Genomic DNA, 25566 nt, shown 5'->3' on the forward strand with positions numbered 1-25566 from the left:
CCGGGAGGCGGTGCTCGGTCCCGGACGCGCGGGCCGGGTATGGCGTCGATGGCGGCGGCGATCGCGGCCTCGCGCTCGGCCGTCATGAGCGGGAACCGGCCGCTGGACGACCGGGAGCGGAAGCGCTTCACCTACTTCTCGTCTCTGAGCCCTATGGCTAGGAAGATCATGCAGGACAAGGAGAAAATCAGGGAGAAGTACGGGCCGGAGTGGGCGCGGCTGCCGCCCGCGCAGCAGGACGAAATCATCGACCGCTGCCTGGTGGGGCCGCGCGCCCAGCCGGCCGCCGACGAGGGGGACCCGGCGCGCTTTCCCGGCCTGCGCGGGCCCACGGGCCAGAAGCTGGTGCGCTTCGGCGACGAGGTGGGTGCGGCGGGACTGGCACTCAGGGCGGAGTGGGCGGCGAGGGGGAGTTGAGAAATCTCCGGGAGAAGGGGCCTTTAAAGACAAAGTGGAACAGCAGAGAGGAAATGGGTTTTGATAAACCTCTGCCCTTACCCTGGCCCTCGATGAGTTTAAGACTTAAGAGCTTCAGTTTTCCGGGTGTGAAACAGGAATAATGTCTACCGTTCCCGAACATCAGGCACTCAGGGGCCGGCAAGTGTTTTGTATGAGGACCTCAATGGGGGAGGTGGGACTGCCAGGCACCGTCGCACTGGGATGCGTCCCCAGGAGACCACTATGGGGGTTGTGTTTGGGTGTGACATGTGAGTCGCGGTTCCCACCGAAACACCGGAGAAGTTGAGTTAACTCCAGCAAGCCTGTGTACAGAAGCCTGGGCTCTAGGCACTAGGGGAAGAGAGGAACTATTGAAATTGCTCCAGCCTGACCCTGCTCTTGGACACAAAGGCCCCGTAGTCTGCGCTGCTCAGAAACCTGGTGTTTTACTTGGAGATGTTTTCTCTGCAGCCCTTTGTGCTACGAGAGTGTACTTGGACCTCAGGGACTCAACTTTGCTTTGAAGGACAAAATCAGTAGCAGTCAGAGTTGTGAAAGTCTTTTGGGTGGAGTCAGTTTTCTAGGAGGCAGGGAGGAGGGGCTAGGAGAGCCCCCCTTCTGGGGTAGGGGGTGGGGAGTTATCCTGAGTGGAAGGAATACCAGCCAAGAATGAGATTTCAGTCAGATTTTTCAGGCCAGGTATTCATCGATGTTTGTTACTACAGAATCTTGTGGTTCCAAAGCCACTTTTCTGCCAGGGAATTGTGCGATGCCTTCTGCTCTCCATCCCACTTAAAACTCTGAGGGCCTTGCCAGGAAAAACAAGGGTGTGGTAGGAGATGAAAATATAAGTCTTAAAATATATTCCTGGAGCTGAAACATTTCATTGTGAAAATATGCATCTCCTTAAAGACATGTGGACAGAGTTTGTGCTTGGATCTGGGTGATGAGCAGGCAAGCAGTTCCTCTTTGGCAGTGTCTCAGGTAAATAAATCTAAGAGGAAGCAACCCTGTCAGTACTTAACAAATGCCAGAGATTGACTGTCACTGGACCTGAGTCTATGGAGAGGCCAAGCCACATCGGATCCAGGGTCACTAATAAGGAGAGGTGTGACCACTTTTCTTTTTACTCTAGTTCCTCACCTTGTGCCAGACTGCCCTGTGTCTGGATTTGTGGACTGGTGTGATTTAAGGCAAAAAGAGGCTAGAGAGATGGTTCCATCAGTAAAGACTTGCCATGCACACATGAGGATCTCTGGCAACCATGGAGCTGTGGCATACACTTGTGATTCCTGTGCTGGGAAGCAGATACAGGCAGATCCCTGGGGATCACTGGCCAACCAACCTAGCCTGTTTGTCAAGTTCCAGACTAATGAGAGCACCTGTCCCCCAAAACAAGGTTGACAGCATTTTGAGGGACCTAATGTGGACCTCTGACATATATTCATATCCAAACATTTGCGATAAATGAAACCGTGCAGAGCTGGTTATCCACATAACCTTCGGTAGCACCCAGCCTGAATCTCAGCAGTGCAAAATGGGCAGAATATATACATCTCCAAAGTCTCTTGAGCGGTGACAAAGGGGTAATCAGCCTTGAGTCCTAGGTGGGGTCTGTAGGACATCAGCTGGGGTGAATGGGGCTTTTTGCCTGTAGTAGTGTGAGGTTTAACAGCACAGGGGACCATAAATTCCACTAGCCTGAGTGAGGGGTTGGCACCAAATTGAAGTCAGTCAGTGGTCTCATCGTTGCACCCAGATCATTCATGTAGGAGGCTAGTGCCTGGCCATGGGACTGACAGATGGAGATACAGTGTGTGTATGGGGTGACTCCTAGCTAGGTGACCCCAAATTTGAACAAAAAACCCAGGTCTCTGTAGCCCTTTCTACTGCCCCAAAGGATACTGTCTGTTTCCTTGAATCATGTCCTCCATTGCCAATAAAATTCTGTAGCCCTCATAGTAACACTGTCTGGTCTTTTTTTTTTTTTTTTTTTTTTTTTCTTTTACTGTCATCTACTATCATTATTTTTAGGGTTATCTATTCATTTCATTTTTATGTTTCTCAGGAACAAATGGGGCCCTAACTACAGACTGGTGACTGTAGGTCTTGGTGACTCTCCATGCAGTAGGGGCTCCTTTGCCTCTGTGCACAGGAAAGTTGCAGCAACATGGTGTGTGTGTGTGTGTGTGTGTGTGTGTGTGTGTGTGTGTGTGTGTGTGTGTGTTTACCCTGATCTCCATAAAGCTGGATGGCCTGGGCAGAACTCAGATCTCCTCTTGCTTTGCTAATTTAATCTGGGCTCCTGTAGAGATCGTGGTCTCTGCTTTTAGTTCTGAAACAAGGAAGCCACTGTCAATATTTTAGCTACTTCGGAAATCAACTGAACAAGTATTTTTTTAGGCTGTCATAGAAACTAGAGGCATCCTAGATTAGAGTGCTTAACCCTCCCTCTCCCCCCAGTAGGCTTCACCAGGTCATTTAAAATCCCTGCCTCATGAACTGATTTCAGTGGAGATGCGTGGGGAACTTAGTTGTGTTTAAGGCTGCCAATCTCCTACCCCGATTCCAACAATGCCTTAATTCCTCCACCACTGTCCAGCAGCAAAGGAGAGGGCTGGGAGCCCCCAGGCCCAGGTTCAAGTCCCACCGTGTCAGCAGCAGGGTGCTGCTCTGATACTGTGAAGTATAGGTGAAAAATAATGTGGAATGGATGGTTGGGAACAGGCAAGGCCCTGAGGGCGTTTCCTGAGCCTTGTGAGTTTTCTCGAACATTAAGGCATGCTTTTCTGGATGATTTCATTAGGCTGACAGCTCCCTTCCTTCTCTGGAAGGTTTGTTCTTTCAGCAGTGAAGTTCTGGGAAAGGCTTTCTTTGAGAGATAAAAGGTTTTTGATTGAGAAGGGATCACCTGTATACTCTACTGTTGTCATGGGAAACAATTCAACAAACTCAGAACTATGAATTTTCAGGAATTGGTTGCAGCTCTGGGATTTTGAGTGTGTACTACCATGCTCTGCTTTTTTACCTGAGTCCTAGTAAACTAGGTCCTCCTGCTTATGTAGCAAACATGCACTTGATTGAGTTATGTTCCTAGCTCTCAGCCTTTTGAAAGGTGGGGATGGTGATTTGAGAGTTGATTGCTCAGTATTTTGGACTTGGTTTTTAAGGAAGGTGGAATGTGTGAATCACCATTCCCTCCTGTCTGGCATATCCATGTGTATTTTAGAAATGAGGACAAGGTAAATTTGGCCTCTTGTGTCCCTCTGCCTGGGCTCTGTGCTGGGCTGCCAGCCTAGCTCTTAGAATTGTCCAGATGCAGCAGGCTATGAGGGGAGGCTCTAGCCTGTCCCTCCTGCTCCCTTTGCAGATTGATGGTTCCCTAGCCTGATAGCACTTGGCCTGGTGCCTAGAGCTGAGCCAGCAAATGCCCTGCTGGGCGCCTCCATTGCTGGCTTCCATGAGAGGAGACCCAGTGGCAGTCTGGAAACTGGTTTTACAGAGATGAAAGGATCAGTTTGAACCATTCAGGGAGGGCAAAAAGCACATGGGCAGTCTTGGAGTAATCTTTTGATTGACAGGAACCACACCCCAGAGAAAAAGTTCCCATGGTGCTAGAAGAATGTAGCCATTTCTCAAAAGTAAATAAGTAACTACAGAGTGATGGCTACATTCCTGCTAGTCCCTTGATCTCCCTCCTCCCCGTCTATTCCCTGTTCTCATCACTATGAGAGATGGCCCTAACCTTGCCCATGCCCATGATTCTGAGCTTGTGTCCCTAGTGGAATGTGTCACAAGCTAAGTTACCATGGCTTTCTGTCTTTGGAACTGCAGCTATGAACTTCCAGTTATAGACCCTTGCTTCAGCAGAGATAAATATACTGCTAGGCTAAGAGACTGTTGCCACTTCTATAACTGTATGCACAGTTACCGATAGTTTTGTTTTGTTTTTTCAAGACAGGGTTTCTCTGTGTAGACTTGCCTGTCTTGGAACTTTTTTAATGGTGTGTGTGTGTGTGTGTGTGTGTGTGTGTGTGTGTGCAAGCAAGTGTGTTCGTGTGTTCATACACAGGAGAATGGTGTGTGTGCATGGGTGTACATGACACAGTACATGTATGGAGGTCAGAGGACATCTTTGGAGTCATTGCTTTCCTTCTGCTTCTGTGTGGGTTCTGGGGATTGAACTCAGGTTAGCCAGGCTAGTTTGGCAAGTAAATTTACTCACTGAGCCGTCTCACTGGCCCTCATTCCTGTTTGTTTTATTTTTATTTTTGGTTTTTCAAGACAGGGTTTCTGTGTATTGCTTTAGAGCCTTTCCTGGAACTAGCTCTGTAGATCAGGCTGGCCTCGAAACTCACAGAGATCCACTTGCCTCTGCCTCCCAAGTGCTTGGACTAAAGGCACGGGCTGCCAATGCCTGGCCTGTTTGTTTTAAATGATTTTTATTTGTATGTGTATGGATGTTTTGCTTGCATATGTGTCTGTGTACTATGTGTGTGGCTCATGCCCACAGAGTTTTGGGAAGGATGTTGGACTTGCTGAAATTGTGAGCCAATATGTGGAGCTGGGATCTAACCCAGGGCCTCTGGAAGAGGAGCTGGACCTGAAAGGGGTTGCGAGCTGTCCTTAGTATACCTACAGTTGTGTCATGACATAGGCTTTGGTGTCTTTGAGTACTCTTGAGTGTCCAGGCCACCCAGCATCAACCCAAGGGTGACTGTTGTCAGCACAGGGGACTTTCTGTTCCTTTCCACAAGGTCTGCTGTCATATCTTGCTCTCTCTGGCTGACAGTGTTTCTTAGCCTGGGCCACAATACCATTGCTTGTCCCCCAGGAATGCCCCTGATCCTGGGCTTTAAAGGCAAAGTGACCATTTGTGGTCCCCAAGGCACCTTGAAACTACAGACACTGCTTCTGAGTCACCAAGGAAACCGGCCCTATTTCTGGGACTTAATAGATGGGTTTCCCGCTTTTGGAAGCCAGGCAGTCCTTACAGAGGTGTCTTCTTTGTGGTCAGGGTGGGTAGAGTTGCCAAGCAGTGGGGACTATAGTTCTGAAACATTGTGATTAAACATGCTTTTCATGGTTAGTGTGTAATCTTCAGGTGCCACCAAGAACAAAGACACCCTTGCAGGACTAGGAGGCCACTCATTTGCCCTGGAACTTCCTTGGAGGGCTGTGTAGAGTAGTTCATAGGAAGCTGGGCAGGGTTTGTAGAGGGTCTTTGCACACAGGTGGCTTTTACACAACTGGTCACATGAGCTCTAATCTTTTTTCCCCAGAGACTTGGAATCACAGACTGCAATCTGCCAGGTTGGCAGCTCCCAGCTAGTAATTAGCATCTTCAGTTCCTTCTTGTCTTTCCAAGACCTCGTTATTGCTGTTCAATATACATAACACAAAATTTGCCGTCACAACCAGTCCTTTTTCTTTTTTAAGACTGAGTCTCTTGCCTTTAATCCCAGCATTCGGGAGGCAGAGGCAGGTAGATCTCTGTGAGCTTAAGGCCAGCCTGGTCTACAGAGTAAGTTCCAGGATAGCTAGGACTAGAGAGTGAGAGAGAGACCCCATCTCAGAAACTAAACAAGACAGGGTCTCACAATTCCCAGGCAATCCTTGAACTCATTATGTAGCTGAAGTTGACTTTGTACTTCTGATCCTCCTGCCTGTACTTCCTGAGTGCTGGGATTACAGATGTGAGCCATGCCCAGTTTCTGTTAATAACATTTTTTAAAGAGCCTGCTTCCCCTTCCCATGTGTGTACCATCACACCCTGTCTATGCTTAAGATAAAACCCAAAGCTTTTATACATCCCAGGGAAGAATTCTACCAAATGAGCTCCTGCCCCAACCCCATTACAACCATTTTTGAGTGTACAATGTCATTCCACACATTTAAAGTGTATGCAACCATTCCCACTATCTAGTTCCAGATTATTTAGTTATTTATTCTTAGCAGAGTCTTGTTATGGGACCCAGGCTAATCTGGCACTCACCAGTCTTCTGCTTTAGCTTCCTGACCATTAGGATAATAGGTGTCCTTTGCGATGCACAGCCATGTTTATTTATTTGTTTGTTTGTTTGTTTTTTGTTTTTTAGGCAGAGTTGCACTTTGTAGTTTTGGCTCACTTAAAACCCATTATGTAAATCATGCTGGCCTCAAACTCAGAGATCTGCCTGCCTCTGCTTCCTGAGTGCTGGGATTAAAGGCATGTGCCACTAAATGTCCACAGACATGTTTTGTTTGTTTTTAAATTATTTTTTATTGTGTGTATGCATGATGTATGTATGTGAACATGTGTGCCAGTGTTTATGTGGTGTTCATAGGGAGCTTTGTGGAGTTGGTTCTGTCTTTCTACTTTTACACATTCTGGGGGATTGAATTTAGATTGTCACACTAAGCCAGCTACTGTTCTGACCAGATGTTTGTGTTGTTTTGAAGTGAAACTTTATATCCTTTAGGCAGTAAAACAGTACAGATTAACAATAACTGCTTTGGGACTGGAGAGATGACTCAGAGGTTAAGAACACTGCCTGTACTTCCAGAGGTCCTGAGTTCAATTCTCAGCAACCACCTGGTGGTTCACAACCATCTGTAATGAGATCTGGTGCCCTCTTCTGGCCTGCAGCATACATGCAGACAGAACACTGTATACATAATAATAAATCTTAAAAACAAAACAAACAAACAAACAAAAAACCAAAAAAACAATAATTGCCTGTTCTCCCACCCCACCTCCAGCCTCTAGCAGTTTCTGTTTTCTGTCACTATGATTTTTCATTCTCTAGTATTGCATGTCGATAGGACCATAAAAACAATATTTATTTTTGTGTCTGGCTTATATCACTTAGCATAATGTGAAGAATATGTTTATCTGTATTACACACATAGTAATACTGCTTTCCTTTGGAGACACTGAGTTGGGTCAACATTTTACAGACAGCAAATGCACCTGAGATGGTAGTGGTCTAGCTAGTTTTCATGCCTCTGTCTGGAGCTCCTGAAGACCAGTAGACCCTCCTGTGTAGTATGTACCTGCTTCTGATTGCTGCCTTCTGTGGTTTTCTGTGGTTTTCCATGCTTCTATATCCTCATAGTTTTGTCTCTTGTGGTTTTCCGTTCTGCTTTGGCTGTTCTGACTTGGTGAGATGCGGGTAGGCATACTCTTACTCTGTGCCCTACAGAGGCCCAGCCAAATTTCCAGTGTCTGTGCCTCTTTCAGATGGGATTCTGGACTCTGAGGGTAATGGTTGGCCAGCGTGAAGGCCACCTGTGTTGTCCTGAGATCTGAGGGACATGAGTGTGTTGTGCTTTCAGATCTGGGTGCCTGGGAGGCAGGAGGAAGCTTTCTAGCAGTTCCAGAGTGAGAGTGCATAGTTGCACTACAGGCCTGCACCTGGCTGTATTTTGGTTGCCTCTTGGTTACTGTGAAAGCAGAAGAAAAAGGGGAAACACTGTGTGTGTGTGTGTGTGTGTGTGTGTGTGTGTGTGTGTGTGTATGCATGAATGTGTGTGTGTTTGTGTATTATGTATGTTTGTGCTTGTGAATGTTTATGTGAGTATGTGTGTATGTTTCTGCATACAGTTGTCTATGTGCAAGTTAAGTACATTAATATAAGTACCTTAAAATCTGAGTATGTCTATGTGTGTGTATCTGTGGGAGTGTGTCTGTGAGAGTGCATCTATGTGTGGGAGTGTGTCTGTGTGGAAATGTATCTAGGTATGGGAGTGTGATCTGTGTGGGACTGTGTCTATGTGTAGGAGTGTATCTGTGTGTGAGAATATGTTTGTATGGGAGTTCTTTGTGTGAGTGTGAGTTTGTCTGTGTAAGTGAGTGTGTTTCTGTGTGTGGGGGCAGGAAACGCTTTGAGATTCTGCTACCATTTGTGCTGGCAGCCTGGGAGCCTGCTCTGATGCCAGCACGGTCTATGGCTGGAGGCACCAGCTGACGACAGAGCTCCCATCACATTTTTGTTTGGCAGATTTATTTTTGCTAAGTGCATTATTATTTTTTATGAGCTCAGAATTGCAGAAATCCAAGGAATCTGCCTCTTGCTTAAGCTTCTTGCTGAAGCAAACAAAAGACTGTTGACTCTAAGTTGAGGGTAAATCTCAGTGACCTCTCCCTGCATGTAACCCCCCTTCCCCCATGGAATTCCAGGAAGTGTGTGCAGCCACCCTGGGGCTCAGACCCACCAAGCACTGGGCCTGACTTTTGCTTCCTGGAGCCTTGCTCACAGTTGCTTCCTCCCACAGCCAGGAGCCTCTGACTTATCTTTGGAGATTCAAAGGGACTGACGTTACAGAAGGTATTAGAGTCAGGCCAGGTGACACATAAGTGGATGCAGCTCCTACCCACCCTTGTGCTCCCTCCATCCTTCCTCTGTTCACCAATGTGGCTTGGGATGGTGGCCTCAGTGTGAAAATGCATTAGCCAGACAATGCCCTTCACCTCTCACACAAGTCACATCTAGAATAAGAGTATCTATCTGTTCCACTGACCTGCTTCCCTTCCCACTGAAGGCTGAGAGGAGTGCATAGCGTCCCGAGAGCCTGGAATTTCAGAGACTTTTGGGTCATTTAACTTGCTATCTCCTCCCTCAGTGGCCTGCAGAGCTGAGGACAGGCTCCAGCTGCGACTGTCGCTCCCAGGCATTGACTCACATTCCTCCAGATAGCCATGGCCATTTTTGGAGGGGCAGAATTTAGACTTTGGAAGTAACTGGGACTTAGCTGAAATTCCAAAGTGGAACGAACCAGTGACACTGTTTTCATTTTTAGAAGTTCTGCCTAACGACAGTGTAGTGCAAAATAGCCCAAGTGGGCTGGAGAGGTGGCTCAATGGTTAAGAGCTTTGCTGCTCTTGCAGAGCACCTGAGTTTGGTTCCCAGCACCCATGCATATCCATACACAGACACACATACACACAAGTAAATATTTTTAAAAACGCAGTGCAAGTCAGTTCTGGAGCCAAGATCCCCAACAGATGTTGCCAAATGCACATTACCGCTGTGCAGGATCAATGGCTATTTATGGTGGACTTTATTGGCTGCACAGCTGAGGTGCCTTTTGGCTCTCTTTAATGCCTGACCCCACTTTACTGCTGCAACCTATCCAGGTCTGGGGTATACTCTCTGTCATGTGGTCTTGGTATAACATGTATCCATGTGAACAGGTTTTCTCTGGTGTTAATGTGCCATCCTTGAACCCTCCTCACACCCACTGGAGGAAAGGGCCTAAGCATGAACTTGCAGCCCCTCCTGCTATGCCCAGCCCCCAGCCCCAGGAGCCACAGTAGCTTAGCCCTTACTGTTCAGCCACCAACTACTTACTCTCTATAAATGGCAGCTTTATTCTTGGTACCTCCATCCCGATGCTTTGGGAATAGGAATATGTGAGGTGTGTGAGTTGCAGTATGTAAGGACTTAGCTTGTGCAGAGGACCTGAACTATGAAACCTGGGCTTCTCTAGCTCTGAGGATAAAGCAGGAAAGGCTCATTATGTTATTGTACCTTGTGAGGTTTCCTCATTCCATCACTCTTAGGAACAGGCTGTCAACTGCCCAGAGCCACCATGCCTTTGTTAATATAGTTCTTAACTGGACATCAGCCCTCCTCAACTCAGCAGGGGTGTGCCTGCAGAAAGCTGGCTTGCAGAACAGATGGCTGCTATGCTTGCAAGCATTCTCTAGGAGTTCCTGCCATTTGTGAGGCTGGTCTGAGGCAGAGCTGTGTCAGCATCTGAAGAAGGAGGTGTGGGCACAACAGCTCTCTCTGTGGAGATTAGAGTCAGGTCACCTGGCCACTAGGTGACAAGGGGCATAATTTATTGGGTACTCCATGGAGTGATGTAAATCACCTAGGAGTTGTTTGGGGACAGTGGGAGATGAACATAGAATTAATGTCACTCAGTTTGCATATTTTATCTGGGGTTTCAGACAAAGCTCTGTTGGTATAGTGCTTACCTACCATACATAAAGTCTTGAGTTCAATCCCCTGCACTCCATAAAACAGGCATGTTGGTATATGCCTGAAATCTCAGCACATGGAAAGTAGAAACAGGGAGATCAGAAGTTCAAGGTCATTTCTGGACACTTAAGGGTCATCCCTGGACACATAGTGAATTTGAAGCCAGACTGATACACAAGACTGTCTTAAAAAAAAAAAAAATGAAAATTTATCTCATATTTTAGAGCAGCCAGGTTCAGACAGGTACTCTTGTGGAGGTAGAGAGGAGGCTCAAACCCTTCAATCTAGCAAACAGGATCTCCCAGGGTCTGAGTCCAGGATGTGCTCTGAGGAGTTCTTCAGAGGCACTGTGTGTGCTGAGTCAGGAGCAACATTAGTGTTGTTATTAGATGCTTTCATTACCCTGATGAAAGCATCATTGTTTCTGCTACCAGTGCCTTTCACGTGGCCGGGAGGAGGGGGCACAAGTGTGTGGCTGGCTGTCTTTGCACAAGTTGCCAGGCTACAACCTCACAGCAAGCCTGCAGGGCATGTGAGCCTTTCAGAGAGCAAGGAAACAGATTCAGAAGGCTGTGCCCTCATGCCAGAACATAGTTCGCCCTTGTTGGGCTGAGACTTAACCCCGTTTTTCTGAGGACAGTAGCCCCATCCCATTTCTTGAAGCTCCTGTCTTGGGGTGAGTCTGCTGAGGTTTCACTGAGATGCCTGTGTGGCAGGAGAGGACCAGCAGCCTGGATGCCTCAGTTTCCAGTGCTGGCCTTGTCAAGCACTGAGACATCTGTTTTTTTGGAGCTGGAGTGTTTTGGAGTCCTGTGTGTGGGTCCCTCGTAGCTCTGGATGGATATCAGCACGGGGTTTCGAAGTTTGGGCCTCAGACTTATTCTTGAATTTTTATTTCAGGACATAACTTGGCAAGATGAGCACTCGGCCCCATTCTCCTGGGAAACAAGGGTAAGTTGAATGAAATTTAGATGTGTTTGTCCCTTTTGAAAATATGAGTGCCTGTATATTTTCTTTCAATATTTGATGGGTGAAAAGAGCTATGGTTGGTCCTTAATGCTGGACTACAGTTGGCAGCCCATGTTGGTAAGACAAAGTGGGGTGGGGGAACTGAATTTGTTTACGGGTCCCACAGTGTCCCATGATATCCCCAAGGCCCATGAGTTCTTTGATGAACTCCAGCCATCTTAGGTGAGGGTTGCTCTGTCAGGATACTTTTTCTTTATACTTTAGCCCACCAGTATTTGTCACTGTGGTGGTGGATGCCCCTTGGGATAGCCTAGAGCTCCTGGTTAGCTGACTTTGGTTGGTTTGTGTGCATGCACACATACACAGACACACATGAACACATGGAAATGGACCCTCGTCTCCCAGTCACTCATGTACTGGTTGTTATCACTGCCAGAGCATCAAGCCAGACTTCAGGGCATGTCCCCATCTTCCCTGTTGTCTAGGAGAAGGACCTTAGTAAGCAGCAAGACCACCAAGAACCAAGTGTCTGTCCTATAGCCAAGGAGAGGTGAGAGGCCAGGATTTTCGAACTCCACAACTTTCCACATGGTGGTGCTTCTGAAGTGGACAGTGCTGTAGAGGAGGCAGCTGTGTGTGGAATGGGCTTTTCAGGCACAGATAGTTTAAAAGCCTTGCTTCTCGGCTTTTCACTATTCCCCACTGCTTCTGATCATAGCACTTGTCCCAGCTAACCCTGGTACCAGGGGACCTGTGGAAAGGGAGGTTCAAGATTGGAGAACATTGATGGAGTCCCAGTGGACCTTGAGAGGCCTCTCCTTCAGACCTTGGCTTCAGATGCACCATGCCCTTGGAGGACAGGCACAGCCGCACCACCTCATGCCATAGACCGAGTCTAGAACATGGTGGCTGACCTAAGGGAAGTGATCAGTCTTGACACTGATGCCTTGACATTAGAGGTTGTTCTCATGTTTAGCAGGATTGGATTGTGACTGGAGGACACAGGCATCCATTCTCATGAACACATTCAGAGAATGAATGTGGATTCCTCCATATACACATGCCTTACAGATCCTGACTGTACTAAAGAAGCCGACTTCTACATCACATAGGTCTTTAAGACTGAGATTCATTATGTAGCCTAGGCTAGCCTCAAACTGAAGTCCCTCTGCCCTTGCTTCTTCAGTACTGGGATCACAGGAGAGTGTTACCTTGCCCAGGCCCTGGAGGGCTTTGTAAATTGTAGATTAGTGGAGAACCCAGGTCTATGTGGAGGGCTAGGGTTGGAGGCAGTCAGCTGGGAGCTGGATTGTGCAGAGTCTCTAGATTGTGCAGAGGCTGACAGCAAACCAGACCTGGGCTGCCTGGATGCTGCCTCTGCCCTCATGTTCTCATTCATGCTGATTCAGTGCTGATGTTTCTAGAGGCAAAGCAGGGCATATACTGTACGTGGAGAAGTAAACTTCTGCCCCTTCCACTCCTCAGTCAGTACAGAGTTGCTCCTCAGCCACAATCTTGGAGGACTTTCACCTCTGCTTCTATAAAATGGGCTGCAGTCTTCTGAGGGACCTTGGTTGAGAGCCACACACAGGAGGCAGCTTTAGTAAGGGTGGAACTTCAGTCTCTAGGAGCATGTTGGAAATCAAACCCCATGGTCTTCATACCCTTGTGGATACTGAGCGCACATTATCAGTTGTCACCTATCCAAACACTTTCCCAGGGCCAATGGCGAAGCAGCACCATTCAGCATGTGATGCCCTGGGTCAAAGCAGAGCTTAGCTGGGCTGGCCTTGGTGGTCCTACCAGGATTGATCCCTGTCATCCAAAACCCCAGGAGAGCTTCAGTGACATACCTGGGTGGTGCCAGCCACAGTGATCCAGCCTGGGTATTCACCACAGTGACCCTTGTGGGGGTGTAGGTGCCCGTGAGGCCCTTTGGTAGAACAGAAACTGCTCAGCAGTGAACCTGCTTTGTTCCTGGCCTGGCCAGTGTCTAGCCTGCTGGAATGAAGGTGTAGGGCAAGAGGAATAGGCGTGCCATTTGCAGTATGAGGAATAGGTGCGTCGTTTGCAGTATGTTTAATGCAAGGTTTGGCCCTTAGAGTGGTCCTCTCGCCACTGTTAATTCAGAGGCATTTCTTGCTACTCTAGCTCTATCATCCATTGATTTTGAAATTTTTCATATTTGTTTGCTTATTATGTGCACATACATGCACACCATGGCTTGTATGTGGTGGTTGGGTGACAGTTTGGCGGACTTGGACTTGGTTTTCTCCTCCCACTTTATAAGTTCTGGGTATTGAACTCAGTATCAGGCTTGGTTATTAGTAACTGTACCCTCTGAGCTATCTCACCAGCCTCAGACTTTTTTTTTTTTTTTTTTTTTTTTTTGAGACATCGTTTGTATATAGCTCAGGCTAGCCTTGAATTCACTATGTAGCCTAGACTGGCTTCCAACTCCTGGTGATCCTGGCAATGCTGACAACCCTTCTGCTGGGCCTACAGGTGTGGGTAAGGCCACTGCTCTTGGCATACTTACTTGTTTTTGTAGTACTGGGAATTGGACCTAGGGCCAAATATTAGGTGAGCTTACTACTGGGCAATATCCCCAGCCTATAGTTTTTATTAATTATGATAAAAAGTCACATAATGTAAATTTTACTAGCTTAGCTTTTAAGGAGGGGTGCTGGGCATTGAACCTGGGGATTCACACATACCAAACCCTCTAGCCCATTTACTACTGTGTGTGAGTGTGTGTGTGTCTTTCAGTGTGTATGTATATGTGGGTGTGAGTGCAGGTACCTACAGATGCATTTGAGATCCCCCGGAATTGGAGTTACAGGCAGTTATGAGCTGCCCAGTGTGGTACTGGGAACCAATCTTGGGTCCTCTGGAATAGCAGTGTGCATTCTTACTTAACCATGGAGTCATCTCTTCTGCTCCCTTTTTTTCTTTTTTCCAACATGGGTTCTGAGTGTGAACCTTAGGTCTCTGTGCTCACAAGGTGAGTTCTTTACTGATGAGCTATGCCTCTCTCCAGTCCCAGTTAACCACTTAAGAAAACTGTTTTGTTTTATTTCATTTTGTTTTTTAAAGATTCATTTATGTATATGGTACTCTGCATATACAACTGTATGCCAGAAGAGGGTATCAGATCCCCTTATAGATGGCTGTGAGCCACCATGTGGTTGCTGGGAATTGAACTCAGGGCCTATGGAACAGCTGCCATGCTCTTAACCGCTGAGCCACCATCTCTCCAGCCCACAAGATACACTTTTTAAAAAACTAATGTGTGTATGCGTGTATGCCATATGTGTACAGCTACTCAGAGTGGCCCGAAGAAGGTGTTGGGCCCCGTGGAGCTGAAGTTGCAAGTGGTTGTGAGCTGTCAGACATGGGTGTGGGGATGGAATTTCTGAAAGAGCAGTGCACACTTAACTGCTGAGCCATCTCTTCAGCCCCCATTAGCCACTTTTGAGTGTGCAGTTCTGTGGCGTTTAGTACCTTCACATGGCTGTGCGTCCATCACTGTCTATCTCCCATACTGTCATTTTATTACACAGTTGCGTGTGCTTATGGAGCACACGATATTTTGCTATTTGCATATGTTAAGATAATTGGATCAAGCTAATGAACATATCCAAATTTTCCATCATGGGAGACATATCCCTCTACTTCTGACAGTAACTGCCCTGTCCCCTATACACACTCCCACAGGGATATGGTCACCACTGTAATCTCTCCCACTCATCTATCAGCTTGGCAGGCAAGTTGGGGGCTGGTGGGGAGGATACCCATGGGACTGTTGCATTCCTCTCTCAGGCTCCTATATTTCCAGAGGAAAAACGCAGCACCCAGAAGGCCCCAGACTAGAAGGGAGGAAGGAACGGAGAAGATTCCTTGCATTCCCAGGCTGCTTGGGCTACAGACAAGTTGGGGAGTCTATGGGGAGGCTAGGCCCTTGGGACTTGTCCCCAAGGTCCCTCTCCTCCTAAGCTGTCTGGCTTCTGTCTGTCTGTCTTTACTAATGTTCAGCTGCCTGTTCCAGTTCCTAAGGAGACCAAGGAAAGTCAAACCATTGATGTCCAGGCCTGGTGGACTGCTTAGGGCAGGGAACCTTCCAGGCCTTCCTCATGAGGAAACAGCATCCCTGTGAACACACACTGTCACCCATATACACACTAGCACATCTTCCATCCTCCATCCTCCAGACAAGGTCCTTCCCCACTACCCATCTAAGTTCCTCCCTCCTGTTCCTGTTCCTGCCGTAGGTGCGAAGGTCACATAACCGTCTGGTTAGAGAGCAGAATGCCTAGTGGCTGTGGGTCATAGAGTCACTGCCAATGGAGGACAGAGGATCCTCTTGTTCTCAGCCATGGCCTTGCATGTAGCTCCTCAGTGTTATGTCAGTTTTTGAGGGGCGTGACCCCATAGGCTATCCTAACCCCTCCTGAAAGCTAGAGCTCAGCTTTGTGGTCTTCTGCCCAAGACTCCTTCGTGTTTTCCCTGAGTGTGGAAATTGTCCAGTTCCTTTAGTTCAGTGGCCTCAATGCTGCCCCTGAGACCCTGGCTCCTACAGGTCTCCCTGAAGCCCCCCTCACTGCTTTCCATTGCCTGTCTTTCCTTACCACAGTGTCATTGCTAGATTCCACCCACCCTCCCCCGAAGATCCCCCCACCCTCCAGCTGCTGTATAAACCCCATTTCTGACTGTCCCAACCACTGTGAGAACTGTGATGAGCTTTCTGACTGTGTGTGCCTAGCCTTTGTCTCAATGGTTTAGCTTTGCCAGCAGCTGCCAAGCCAAACAGCCCTTTTTAGTGGCATGTTCTCCTCCCTTTGCTGAATATCACACATTCCTCTCCAGTGAGTAGGACATAAAAATAGACACTGGGCTCTGTTGTGGTCTTGCTGTTTTTAGAATGGATGTGGCCAGCTGAGCCCTGTTCCCCACATGGACTGACTGATGCCCACTCTGCTGACCAACCAGGTTGTAGAGAAGTCAGGAGCCCTGGGAATGGAGGGCAAGTGGGGTGCTGCCATGAGCTGAGGAGATTCTTGCCTTCCTTTTCTGTTTCCATGTCTCTAGGATCATAGAAGACACTAAGTTGAGCCCTGACCCTTTCTGGCCTCAGCCCATGCCATAACCATGACCTAGTGGCAACTGCCCCTTCCTGTTACCTTCTGTGCAACATCCTTCTGCAGGACTGGCTCAATAGCCCGGGCACTGAAAGAAGGCTGGCATGACCTCACTCCCATGTCTGAAAAAGATAGGCCGTTCTGAGAGACTTGTCCCTGGCATCCACATTCTTCCTGTTTTCCTCCTTGGCCTGTGTGTGCCCCAGGTGGAGGAGATCTGGTCTGGCCTCTAAAACCAAGGCAGTCTCTGGAAAAGTCAGGTGAGCTTCCGTGCTGACTCCTCTGTAGTGAAAAAGGGACAGTGAGTCCGCTTCTTCATGTGACTTTGGGGAAAGGCTTCCATGCCAGGCACATAACACATGCTCTGTCATCCAGAACTTCTGGACTGTTCTTCCCAAGTGTGTGGTATGAAGTCAGCTAACTTCTGTCTCTGGGATTAAGGTACAGGTGGCTGCAGTGTGTCCCTGGTGGCTTCCCAACAAGGTATTAGGCTCTGGTCCCTGGGGACTTAGTACCTGTTTTCTCTAGGTGGGACCAATGGCAAACTGAACCTGGAATAGAAGAGCTGAACTGTGGGTCTCCTCTGGGCACCCCCTCTGCCTCCCAGAGCTGAAGCTGTGATGCTCCCCATGGGTCCCCTTGTCCAGACACCGCCCTGCTCCATTAGCTTTCACTGGGTCTAGGGGTCCTGGGACTGCCAAAGCTCTGCCCTCTTCACCTCCCGTGAGCCTAGAATTATTGGGTTTTATCAGTGGTCATGAGAGACAGCTGTAAGGGAGGCCAATTCCCAGCAGGCTATGAGGGAAACACACAGAAGGAAAACCCGGGGTCACTGACCCATGAGGGATGGTGGTCCTGCAGTTTTACATGGCCTCGTTGAGCCCATTCTTTGGTTCTTCAGCTGAGCCAACATAGACTGAGACGGGGAAGAGGTTCTTCTCCCCACCCAGCTATCAGATAGTGTTTGGGTATCTTGGTTCACAGTACCTTCACATCTTATGGGGCAGTGAGCGGTCCTTCACTAACAAGGAGGAGGAGTTTGACTTGTGAAAGGAAAACAGTCACACATTATGTGCAAAGTAAACATGAGCAAAGGGGGGCAGATAGTTTAGGAGCCGCTGCCTCTCCTTTCCATCCCCTCCTTCCTCCTCTCCCCTCCCCACCCCTTTTTGTTTGTTTGTTTGCTTTTGGTACAAGATGTTGCTGTGGCTTGTTGGCCTGGTAATTTCTTTTCTTTTTCAAATTTAGCTCTTTATTGATTCTTTGGGGATTTCACATCTCTATCCCACCCATCTCCCCACCCCTTCCCACCTGCCCTCTGCCCTTGCCACTCCCCCATCCAGGATAAAACAAGATAAATTTTAAAGGAAAAGAAAAATCTTGTTGTAGGAGCTGTAGTCTGACGCAGTGAGTCACATAGTCCTTTCTTTAGTCCATGTGTTATTACTTGCAAATGTTCATTGCAATGAGTTGTCGGCCTGATTTGAGGTCTCTAGTTTTTGCAACAGCATCAATTTAACACTGGGCCCTCACTGGGGCTCCTCTTGGGTATCCTGTTGTTTTTCTGTGTTGTGGAGATCCTGTAACTTTAGGTCTGCAGGACTAGCCTCTGGTAATTTGATTGGCCTCAAACTCACAGCAATCCTCTTGTCTCAGCCTCCTAAGCACTAGGATTATAAACAAGAACCGCTATACCCGGTCTCTCTCTCTCTCTCTCTCTCTCTCTCTCTCTCTCTCTCTCTCTTTTTTTTTTTTTTTGTTTGTTTGTTTGTTTTTTGAGACAGGATCTCTCTATTGTGTAGCTCTGGCTGTCCTGGAACTCACTCTGTAGACCAGCCTGGCCTCAAATCCCCAGAGATCCATCTGCCTCTGCCTCTGCCTCTGCCTCCTGAGTGCTGGGATAAAAGGGGTGAGCCACCACATTTTCTTGTGTCTACCTTCCAAGTTCCCAAAGCAGGCAGGTAGCTGCTCCTGGCAGCATGCCCCTTCTAAGTTGATGCCACCTCCCACTGGGAAGCTGCCGAGCACCTGGTTACCCTGAGTTGATGGAAGCAGCTGTCACTCCAGCAATGACACAACCTTGGATTCCAAGCTTGGCTTCCCTCCTCAGTATCTGACACCCACATGTCAGGGTGCCTGGCTTTGTAGTCCATAGTCTTTTAAGCAAAGACCCTGCCAGAGTGGGGGATCCACCCCACAAAAATCCTGGGCGTGACAAACTGATTTTACATGCCTTACTCTACAATTTCCAGATCAGAGTCAACCCTATCTCTGAGGCTTGGACACACCCAAGCTGCTTTTTTTTTTTTTTTCCAGTTTGCTGACTTAAGGGAAACCATTCTGTCTGTCTGTCTTTCTGTCTGTCTGTTCCAAGGGACTTTGCATCCTACTGGGGAATTTGGAAATAAGCAGCGTTCAGAATGCTGAACCTAGACTAGATGTGGAGGTGAGTGAGGTGGCACATGCTTGCAATCTCAGCACTCAGGAGGTAGAGGCTGGTGGATCAGGAGTTCAAAGGAAAGAAAACAGACTGGCCCATTTACCAAGTGATGCCATGTGTGTGCCCCAGTGTTTTCTGAATCAACACAGGTTGAAATGATCAACCCTGTTGACAAAAAATGACTCTGTTCTACAGCTGGGGCATAAGACCCAGAGCATCTCTGCAAAGCAGTGTGACAGTATGCATCTGAGACCACACATGGAGAGTTTAAACCTTTGCTTTTTGACATTTTGTTTCTGCAAGTCTGAAGAAATTAACCCTGAACTGGGCAGCTATATGCACAAAGTTAGTCGCAGTGACCTAGACTGCAGGAGTGAGGGTCAGCAGGGTAAACTGTTCCAGAAGAATGTGAAGTGTACCCAGCTCCTGAGGGTTCACAGCCACAGTGGCTGTGGGCTGGAAGGATGGCTGCCAGTAAATTGCTCTCCTTGCAGTATGAGGACCTGAGTGGGATTCCCTAGAACCCAGGTAAGAAATTCTGACTTGGTGACAGGCACTTGTTTTCCTAGCACTGAAGATGTAGAACAGACTGACCCTGGAGCTTGCAGACTAGCCAACTTAGCCTCTAAGTGAGTTTCTGACCAGTGAGAGAAAGCCTGCATCAAAGTGGATGGCTGTTATATAACATTATTCTTGGGAAGATATTATCAAATATCTGCTCACCCCAGATAGGATACCAACAGCAAAGTAAGGATACCACCAAAATCCAACTTGGTGAACCAGTGTGTTTTATTGGGGGTGATTTACAGCAGAGTGGGGGGGGTCACTTACAGGTGTAGAAATGACTCAAAGACAGCTGCATTACCAAAAGCTCATCCCATCATAGGTAACAGCTCACCAGAGCTGGAAACCTGAAGCACACTTTTAAAGCATAGCCTGCAGGCAGCTCACCAGATTGGAGAAATTTCTTCCATGGGGCTCAGTGGGTCTGAGCCACTTAGATTTTTTGATATCATCTGTCAGTAGTCCTCACTGCTCATATATGCTTGGGAGGGAGGAGCCATAGTGAATTTGATCAGATTCAGGGACTTCCTAAAGCTATTGAGTTGTTTACTTTCTAAATCTCAAGGAGATTCCTTCCAAGATGGAATTCTTATTATCTCAGAGGAATTTACTATACAACACTGGCACCTGAGGAACATGCTTGGAGTTGTTCTCTGGCCTCTACACTTGTGTGTGCACCCATGCGTATATGTGTACACACACACACACACACATACACATACACACACACACACACACACTGTGGAGACCAAGAAAGAGCTGAATGGTGCTCATAATGCATTGAAGAAGCCATGTCCTACATTACAGACCTGACAAGACCACAGTTACCATGAAAATGTGGCACAAAAATTATAGTTATGGGGGGAGATGTTATGACTGATTTTTCTGAGTTTTTCTTTATTTTCTAGCTTTCTATAATATTGTTTATTATTTTATTTTTACATGGAAGTGATGGGGAAGTGAAGTTTTCAGGATTTTTGTTTGTTTGTTTTTTGAGACAGGTTTTCTCTGTGGCTTTGGAGCCTGCCCTGAAACTTGCTCTTGTAGACCAGGCTGGCCTTGAACTCAGAGAGATCCACCTGTCTCTGCCTCCCGAGTGCTGGGATTAAAGGCGTGCGCTACCAACTCCCACTTCAGGATTGGTTTTGAGATGGAGACTAAATGCATTCTGCAGGGCTGGGATGACATGGCCTGCAGTTAGCTCTCCTTTGACAGAAGGCTCAGAATTCCTGGCAGTGATTTCTGTCAGAACTGCTTAGTGGCAGTGTTTTAGAAGTCACTGTGGTTGACTGGGTGTGGGTCATGAAAGTGGTTAGTCTGTACACGATGGCATGGGGTATGGACTGATCTTGTGTGGCGTCCCTTCCCTCTGAAGACCCTGATGCCTGAGGAGCCCACACATCTTTCCTCACCTGACTACAGCAACCCCTCAGGAAAAGAACCCAGCCATGTGCTCTCACAGCCAACAGATATCCTTGACCATTTTTATGATTCTGATCTTGGAGCTATTCAGGGTGCATTGTGACAAGGCTTGGCCTCATAGCTCCTAATGTGTTCAGTTAGGTGGTAAGGACTGCTGTGAAAATAGTCACTTGGGACCAACAGATGGCTATCACGTTATATTGTTTGCTGGTATCTGAGGAGGAGTGTGGTGTGTATGAGTTGGCTGCCTGCTCCAGGGGGTTCTAAGGCTTGCTCTCATTTGTCTTTTCTTTTGTTTCCCCACAGAGTCAGATGGAGTTCAGCATCTCCTCCTTATCCATCCAGGAGCCTGGCACAGCCACCATGACCAGTGATCCCAGGCCCTTGGCCAAGGCTTCTCAGGGCACTCAGGCTGCCAAGCCTGCCCAAAGCAGCAGATCTTCTAGCCTAGATGCCCTGGGACCTTCAAGGAAAGAGGAGGAAGCACCCTTCTGGAAGATCAATGCTGAGCGCTCTAGGGAGGGGCCTGAGGCTGAGTTCCAGTCACTGACACCCAGCCAGATCAAGTCCATGGAGAAGGGAGAAAAAGTCATACCCGCTTGCTACCGCCAGGAACCCATCACAAAAGACAGGGAGGTCAAGGCTATGCCCCAAGAACAACAAACCCTCTCCAGTGTAAGCACAGAGCAAGAGGTGCCCCAGCCTGTGCAAGCCCCTGCCAGCTTGCTGCCCAAGGCCACCCCCACTGAGTCCCCAGAGAAGCCACCACCTCCTGCTGCCCAGCAGGATGAAGAAGATGATGCTTTGTTCTCAGAGCCTGTATTTTCGCAGGTGGGTCATGGCACCAAGTCCTCATGAGAAGTGGAGGGCACATTCTTTCACGGATATCCAGGGAGGGCTTACAGGATGGGACAGCCACCAATGTCCCCATGGTCTTCTTCCCCTCTACTGAGTTCAATTTCCAGAGCCCATATAAAAAATATACCTGGGCATGGTGCAATGCTTATACTCCCAACACTGGGAAGTTGGAGACAGATGTATCCTTGGGCTTGTTGGCCAGACAGCCTAGCCTACTTGGTGAATTCCAGGCCAAGGGTAGGCCCTGTCTGTAAAAAGGGGGTTGCCAGTACAGAAGCAGGTTGCTCTCCTCTGCTCTGTGCATGTTGGTGTTGGATGTGACAGGCTATTGCTTGCACTGGATTTTGTGCATCTCTCTGGCCCTTGACACTGAGGTAAATTGAGGTCAGGGGCCCATGAGGCAGAAACAGCTGCTATCATCTGGGTCATAAATGAAATGATGTATATAGGTTGTGTCTGGCTGGAATGGAGGCCCGTGCTTTATTTTAATGTCACCTTTGTCCCTCTGCAGATCAGCTCAAGTAACACCCTCTTGAAGACAGGCTTTGATTTTCTGGACAACTGGTAAACAGTGCTACCTGGAAACACAGCCAAGAGCCCCCAGTGCGGCCCACGTGGTGTTCAGAGGAGAAGGCAGCTCTGCCTGTGTATTTTCCTGTTTTCTCTGCTCTTTTCTTAGTCTTTCGGGCACTAGGAAATATTGCCAGATTTTCCTCTTTTTTTTTTTTTTTTTTTTTTTGGTAAAACCAAATAGACAAATATGCTATTTTCAAGGATTTGATAACAAGTTTTACACTTGGGATTTTTAAAGACTAAGAATCCAGTAAGCCTTGTAAATAAAACTTCTGTTCCCAGCTCCATCCCACTTTATCCCTCCAAGAAGGTTCTCTGACCAAGTCACAAAAGGTCGCAAAGGCACCCGACCCCCCCCCCACCCCTGCTTTTCGCCCTCCCCAGTCCTTTTCTTGTTGGGGGCTCCCTGGATGGATATGGGCTGTTGGCTGTTGCTGTGGAAGATTCATCCTTTAAAATGGGCTCACCTGGTACTCTTCCTTTGCTGAAGCCACATTTGGTGTCCTGCCCCCCCCCCAAAGGAAACAGACTGCTGGCAGGTGGCAGGTGCCCTCTAAGCTGTCCTAGCAACTTACTCGGAGCTTTGATTGTTCAAAAGCAGCTGCCTGTTGGCAGGTTTTCTATCAGATTCTCACTGTGTTATATGTAGCTGCAGCAGCTTCCTTGGCTTTGTAGGTATTTCTTCTGGAATTTATCATAACTGTCCTGCTAGTGTCCCAGTCCTGGCCACTGTGGGAGTCAGGGTGGTGACAGTGGTGCTGGGGAGCAGGGCTCTTCAGATTCACTGTGACTGAACTTTTCGGTGTGAGACTGGCAGGCTTGGCCATTCTTCACCTCAGTCTGATCCAGCTGTGTCATGAAGGCCTCTCCCCAAGACCTGATCACCTTCAAGTGCAAGAGGCCTTCCTGAGGGTTCCAGAAACTTCCCCTTGCAGCCCTGAGAGTTCACAGCAGCAAGGCTGGGTGAGGAGCAGGCACCGTACCTAGATGTATTATTCTCTGTCGTCATGGTGGCCCTGTCATGGCCTCTGAAGCACATGCATCCACAGGAGGTCCCAAGCAGATCTGTGAGCTCTGGGTGGCATGGTCTACCCTTCACCGACGCTCCGTTCTCTTCACCAGAAGCCTTAATCTCCATGAGCCCCCTCTTCTGAGCGCCTGGTGTCAGTACTGAAAGGTGTAACCTTCTTAATGCCTGTGTTGTAGGACTTTCTGAAATAGCTTCTGGAATATTCCATTTGACCCTGTTTACCAAGGTAAAGCACACAGCAACTATCACACCCTTCTCTGCTCCCCTAGGAAAATATGCCAAAGCTGTACTTAGCCAATATCGATGCAATACCTGCCAATTAGCTTATGTCCCGAACCCTCCCTTGGTCTCTTGTGTTTGGATTCGCCTTCCTCTAGCAACTTCTCACCAGTTATCCTTTTATACTGTTGTAGAGCAGTTGATAGGGGAAGGATAGAAAGACTTCTGGCACACAAGAAGAAAATAAGTGGCAAGCTGCCGTTGGCACAGCCCAGACTGGCTCTCACTCTTCAGGGGGTCCAGCACAGCTACCATGTGCCCACCCTCCTACCCCAGTAGAGTGGTGGGTTAATTTCAGGCCTGTGCATGTTTTCCTTCCCTGTAGGGCTGTGGTCCGTAGCATTGACGTAGCAGGAACGAGAAGGCCCGCCCCGGCCACTTGACCAGGGTGACCAGTCTGCTCTCTGTGCAGACATTTTCACTTCTTCCCACTCTCTCCTCATTCCCTTTTACTTTCTCCAGTGAAAATATGGAGAGGGGCTGAGTGTAGGCACAGTGGTATTTCTCAAGGAGGCCTCCCAAGAGAAGGAGGAACCCTGAAGGACCCACCTGACCTGGGGATTGTCCTTACACCTGGGCAGGGTCCATACCAAGCTGGCTTCTTGGTCTCCCCCAGGGACTCTGTGGCAGTGCCCAGGAGATTGGCCAGGTATTAGCACCTTCTCTTCCCCTGGCATCTGATGAAGTACATTCATTATTTCTCTTTAAAGCACATTCTTTGGCTGAAAACCTGTGTATGATTTTGGACTCAACCAGATGCCCAGGCTCAACAGCTGGGAGGCAGCTCCAGGGCTCTGTGTCTCACTCTTGGTGGCTGTATTTGACAAAAGCTCTCAGGAACCAAGACTGTGCCTGTCTGGGCTGTCCCTGAATCCCAGGCCCTTCAGGCTTGGATGTACTCCCATTAAGAGCAGGGGAGTCGGCCTCCTGGCCAGGTGTGTTCCTCATGCCCGGACCAGGAATGGCCTTCTGTTCTTCACACCACTCTCTCCTTTGATACATGTTTTCAAAATGGTAAATTCTTACTGACAACTTATAACTTGATCCTATTTTATACTACTAGCCTTTAATAAAGCCATTTTAAAAGTAAGAGTTGGGTTTGTTCCATTTTCTGCTGCATTCAGGAAGCTGATCAGGGTGGCGGGAGTTTAATGCCAAGTTGAAGGCGTAGGTGTAATGATCTTCACTAGACCCAAGATAAATGATAAATGGGTGTTTATTGGGGAACATTTACATATATAATATAAAAAACCGTTGGGGTGTTTCTCTGCCCTTCCTATTAGATCTGCTGACCCAAGAGAAAGGGCATGTGAGAGAGAAACCACACCTCACACTTCTCCCTTGCCAATTCCCGCCACCTTGAAGCCACTCCCAGAGGGGTGTGGCCACAAGTACAGGGTCACAGGCAAGATGCCTCTAAGCAAGTAGTGCTTCTTAGGAAGATGTCAAGAAATATCCACTCATGCAAGATAGGTCACTAATAGACCAAAGAGAAGATTCCATCCAGTTCTGTTCAGTGAGCCACTGAGTTTGTTGGGTGACTTGCCAAATTGGCCCCCACAACTAGGAAGTCACTTATCTTGCAGCTCCACCACTGGAGTCCCCAAGTCCACTTCTCAGTCCTAAATGTCCTCATGCCGCCTCCAAAGCCAATTGCATCGGGAGGGAGTGACAACTGAAACCTCAGTTTGTACCTTTGTCATGACCTCGTATCTAGCTCCCACCACCTTCTAGTTTCCTGTGGGCCATGGCTTCTGCACCACAGCAACTGTGTTTTGTGACATCAGTAGTCATGCCTGGAGGGGAAGGCTCCACTACAACATGGCATAGAGAAAGACCCACACCTGTGGGAGGTAGCCCATCAGAGCCTATACCATCCCCTCTGCC

At 48.1% G+C, this 25566-nt stretch overlaps 1 protein-coding gene across 1 annotated transcript; it reads left to right on the plus strand.

Annotated features, from left to right (window-relative positions):
- On the plus strand, positions 1-24765 carry CUNH1orf198 (chromosome unknown C1orf198 homolog). Its single transcript, XM_051201868.1, has 4 exons — positions 1-363; positions 11307-11357; positions 21246-21770; positions 22309-24765. The coding sequence occupies exons 1-4, from the start codon at positions 40-42 to the stop codon at positions 22363-22365; spliced, it is 957 nt and encodes a 318-aa protein (XP_051057825.1). The 5' UTR covers positions 1-39; the 3' UTR covers positions 22366-24765.
- The last annotated feature ends 801 nt before the right edge of the window (positions 24766-25566 follow it).

Source organism: Phodopus roborovskii, unplaced genomic scaffold, assembly GCF_943737965.1.
Source record: "Phodopus roborovskii unplaced genomic scaffold, PHOROB, whole genome shotgun sequence".
In the NCBI taxonomy this organism is placed as follows: Eukaryota; Metazoa; Chordata; class Mammalia; order Rodentia; family Cricetidae; genus Phodopus; species Phodopus roborovskii.

Coding starts and splice junctions, on each gene's coding strand:
- CUNH1orf198 (XM_051201868.1), top strand. CDS start 40: ATGGCGTCGATGGCGGCGGCGATCGCGGCCTCGCGCTCGGCCGTCATG. Junction 364..11,306: donor TGGTGCGCTTCGGCGACGAG/GTGGGTGCGGCG, acceptor TTTTTATTTCAG/GACATAACTTGGCAAGATGA. Junction 11,358..21,245: donor CATTCTCCTGGGAAACAAGG/GTAAGTTGAATG, acceptor GTTTCCCCACAG/AGTCAGATGGAGTTCAGCAT.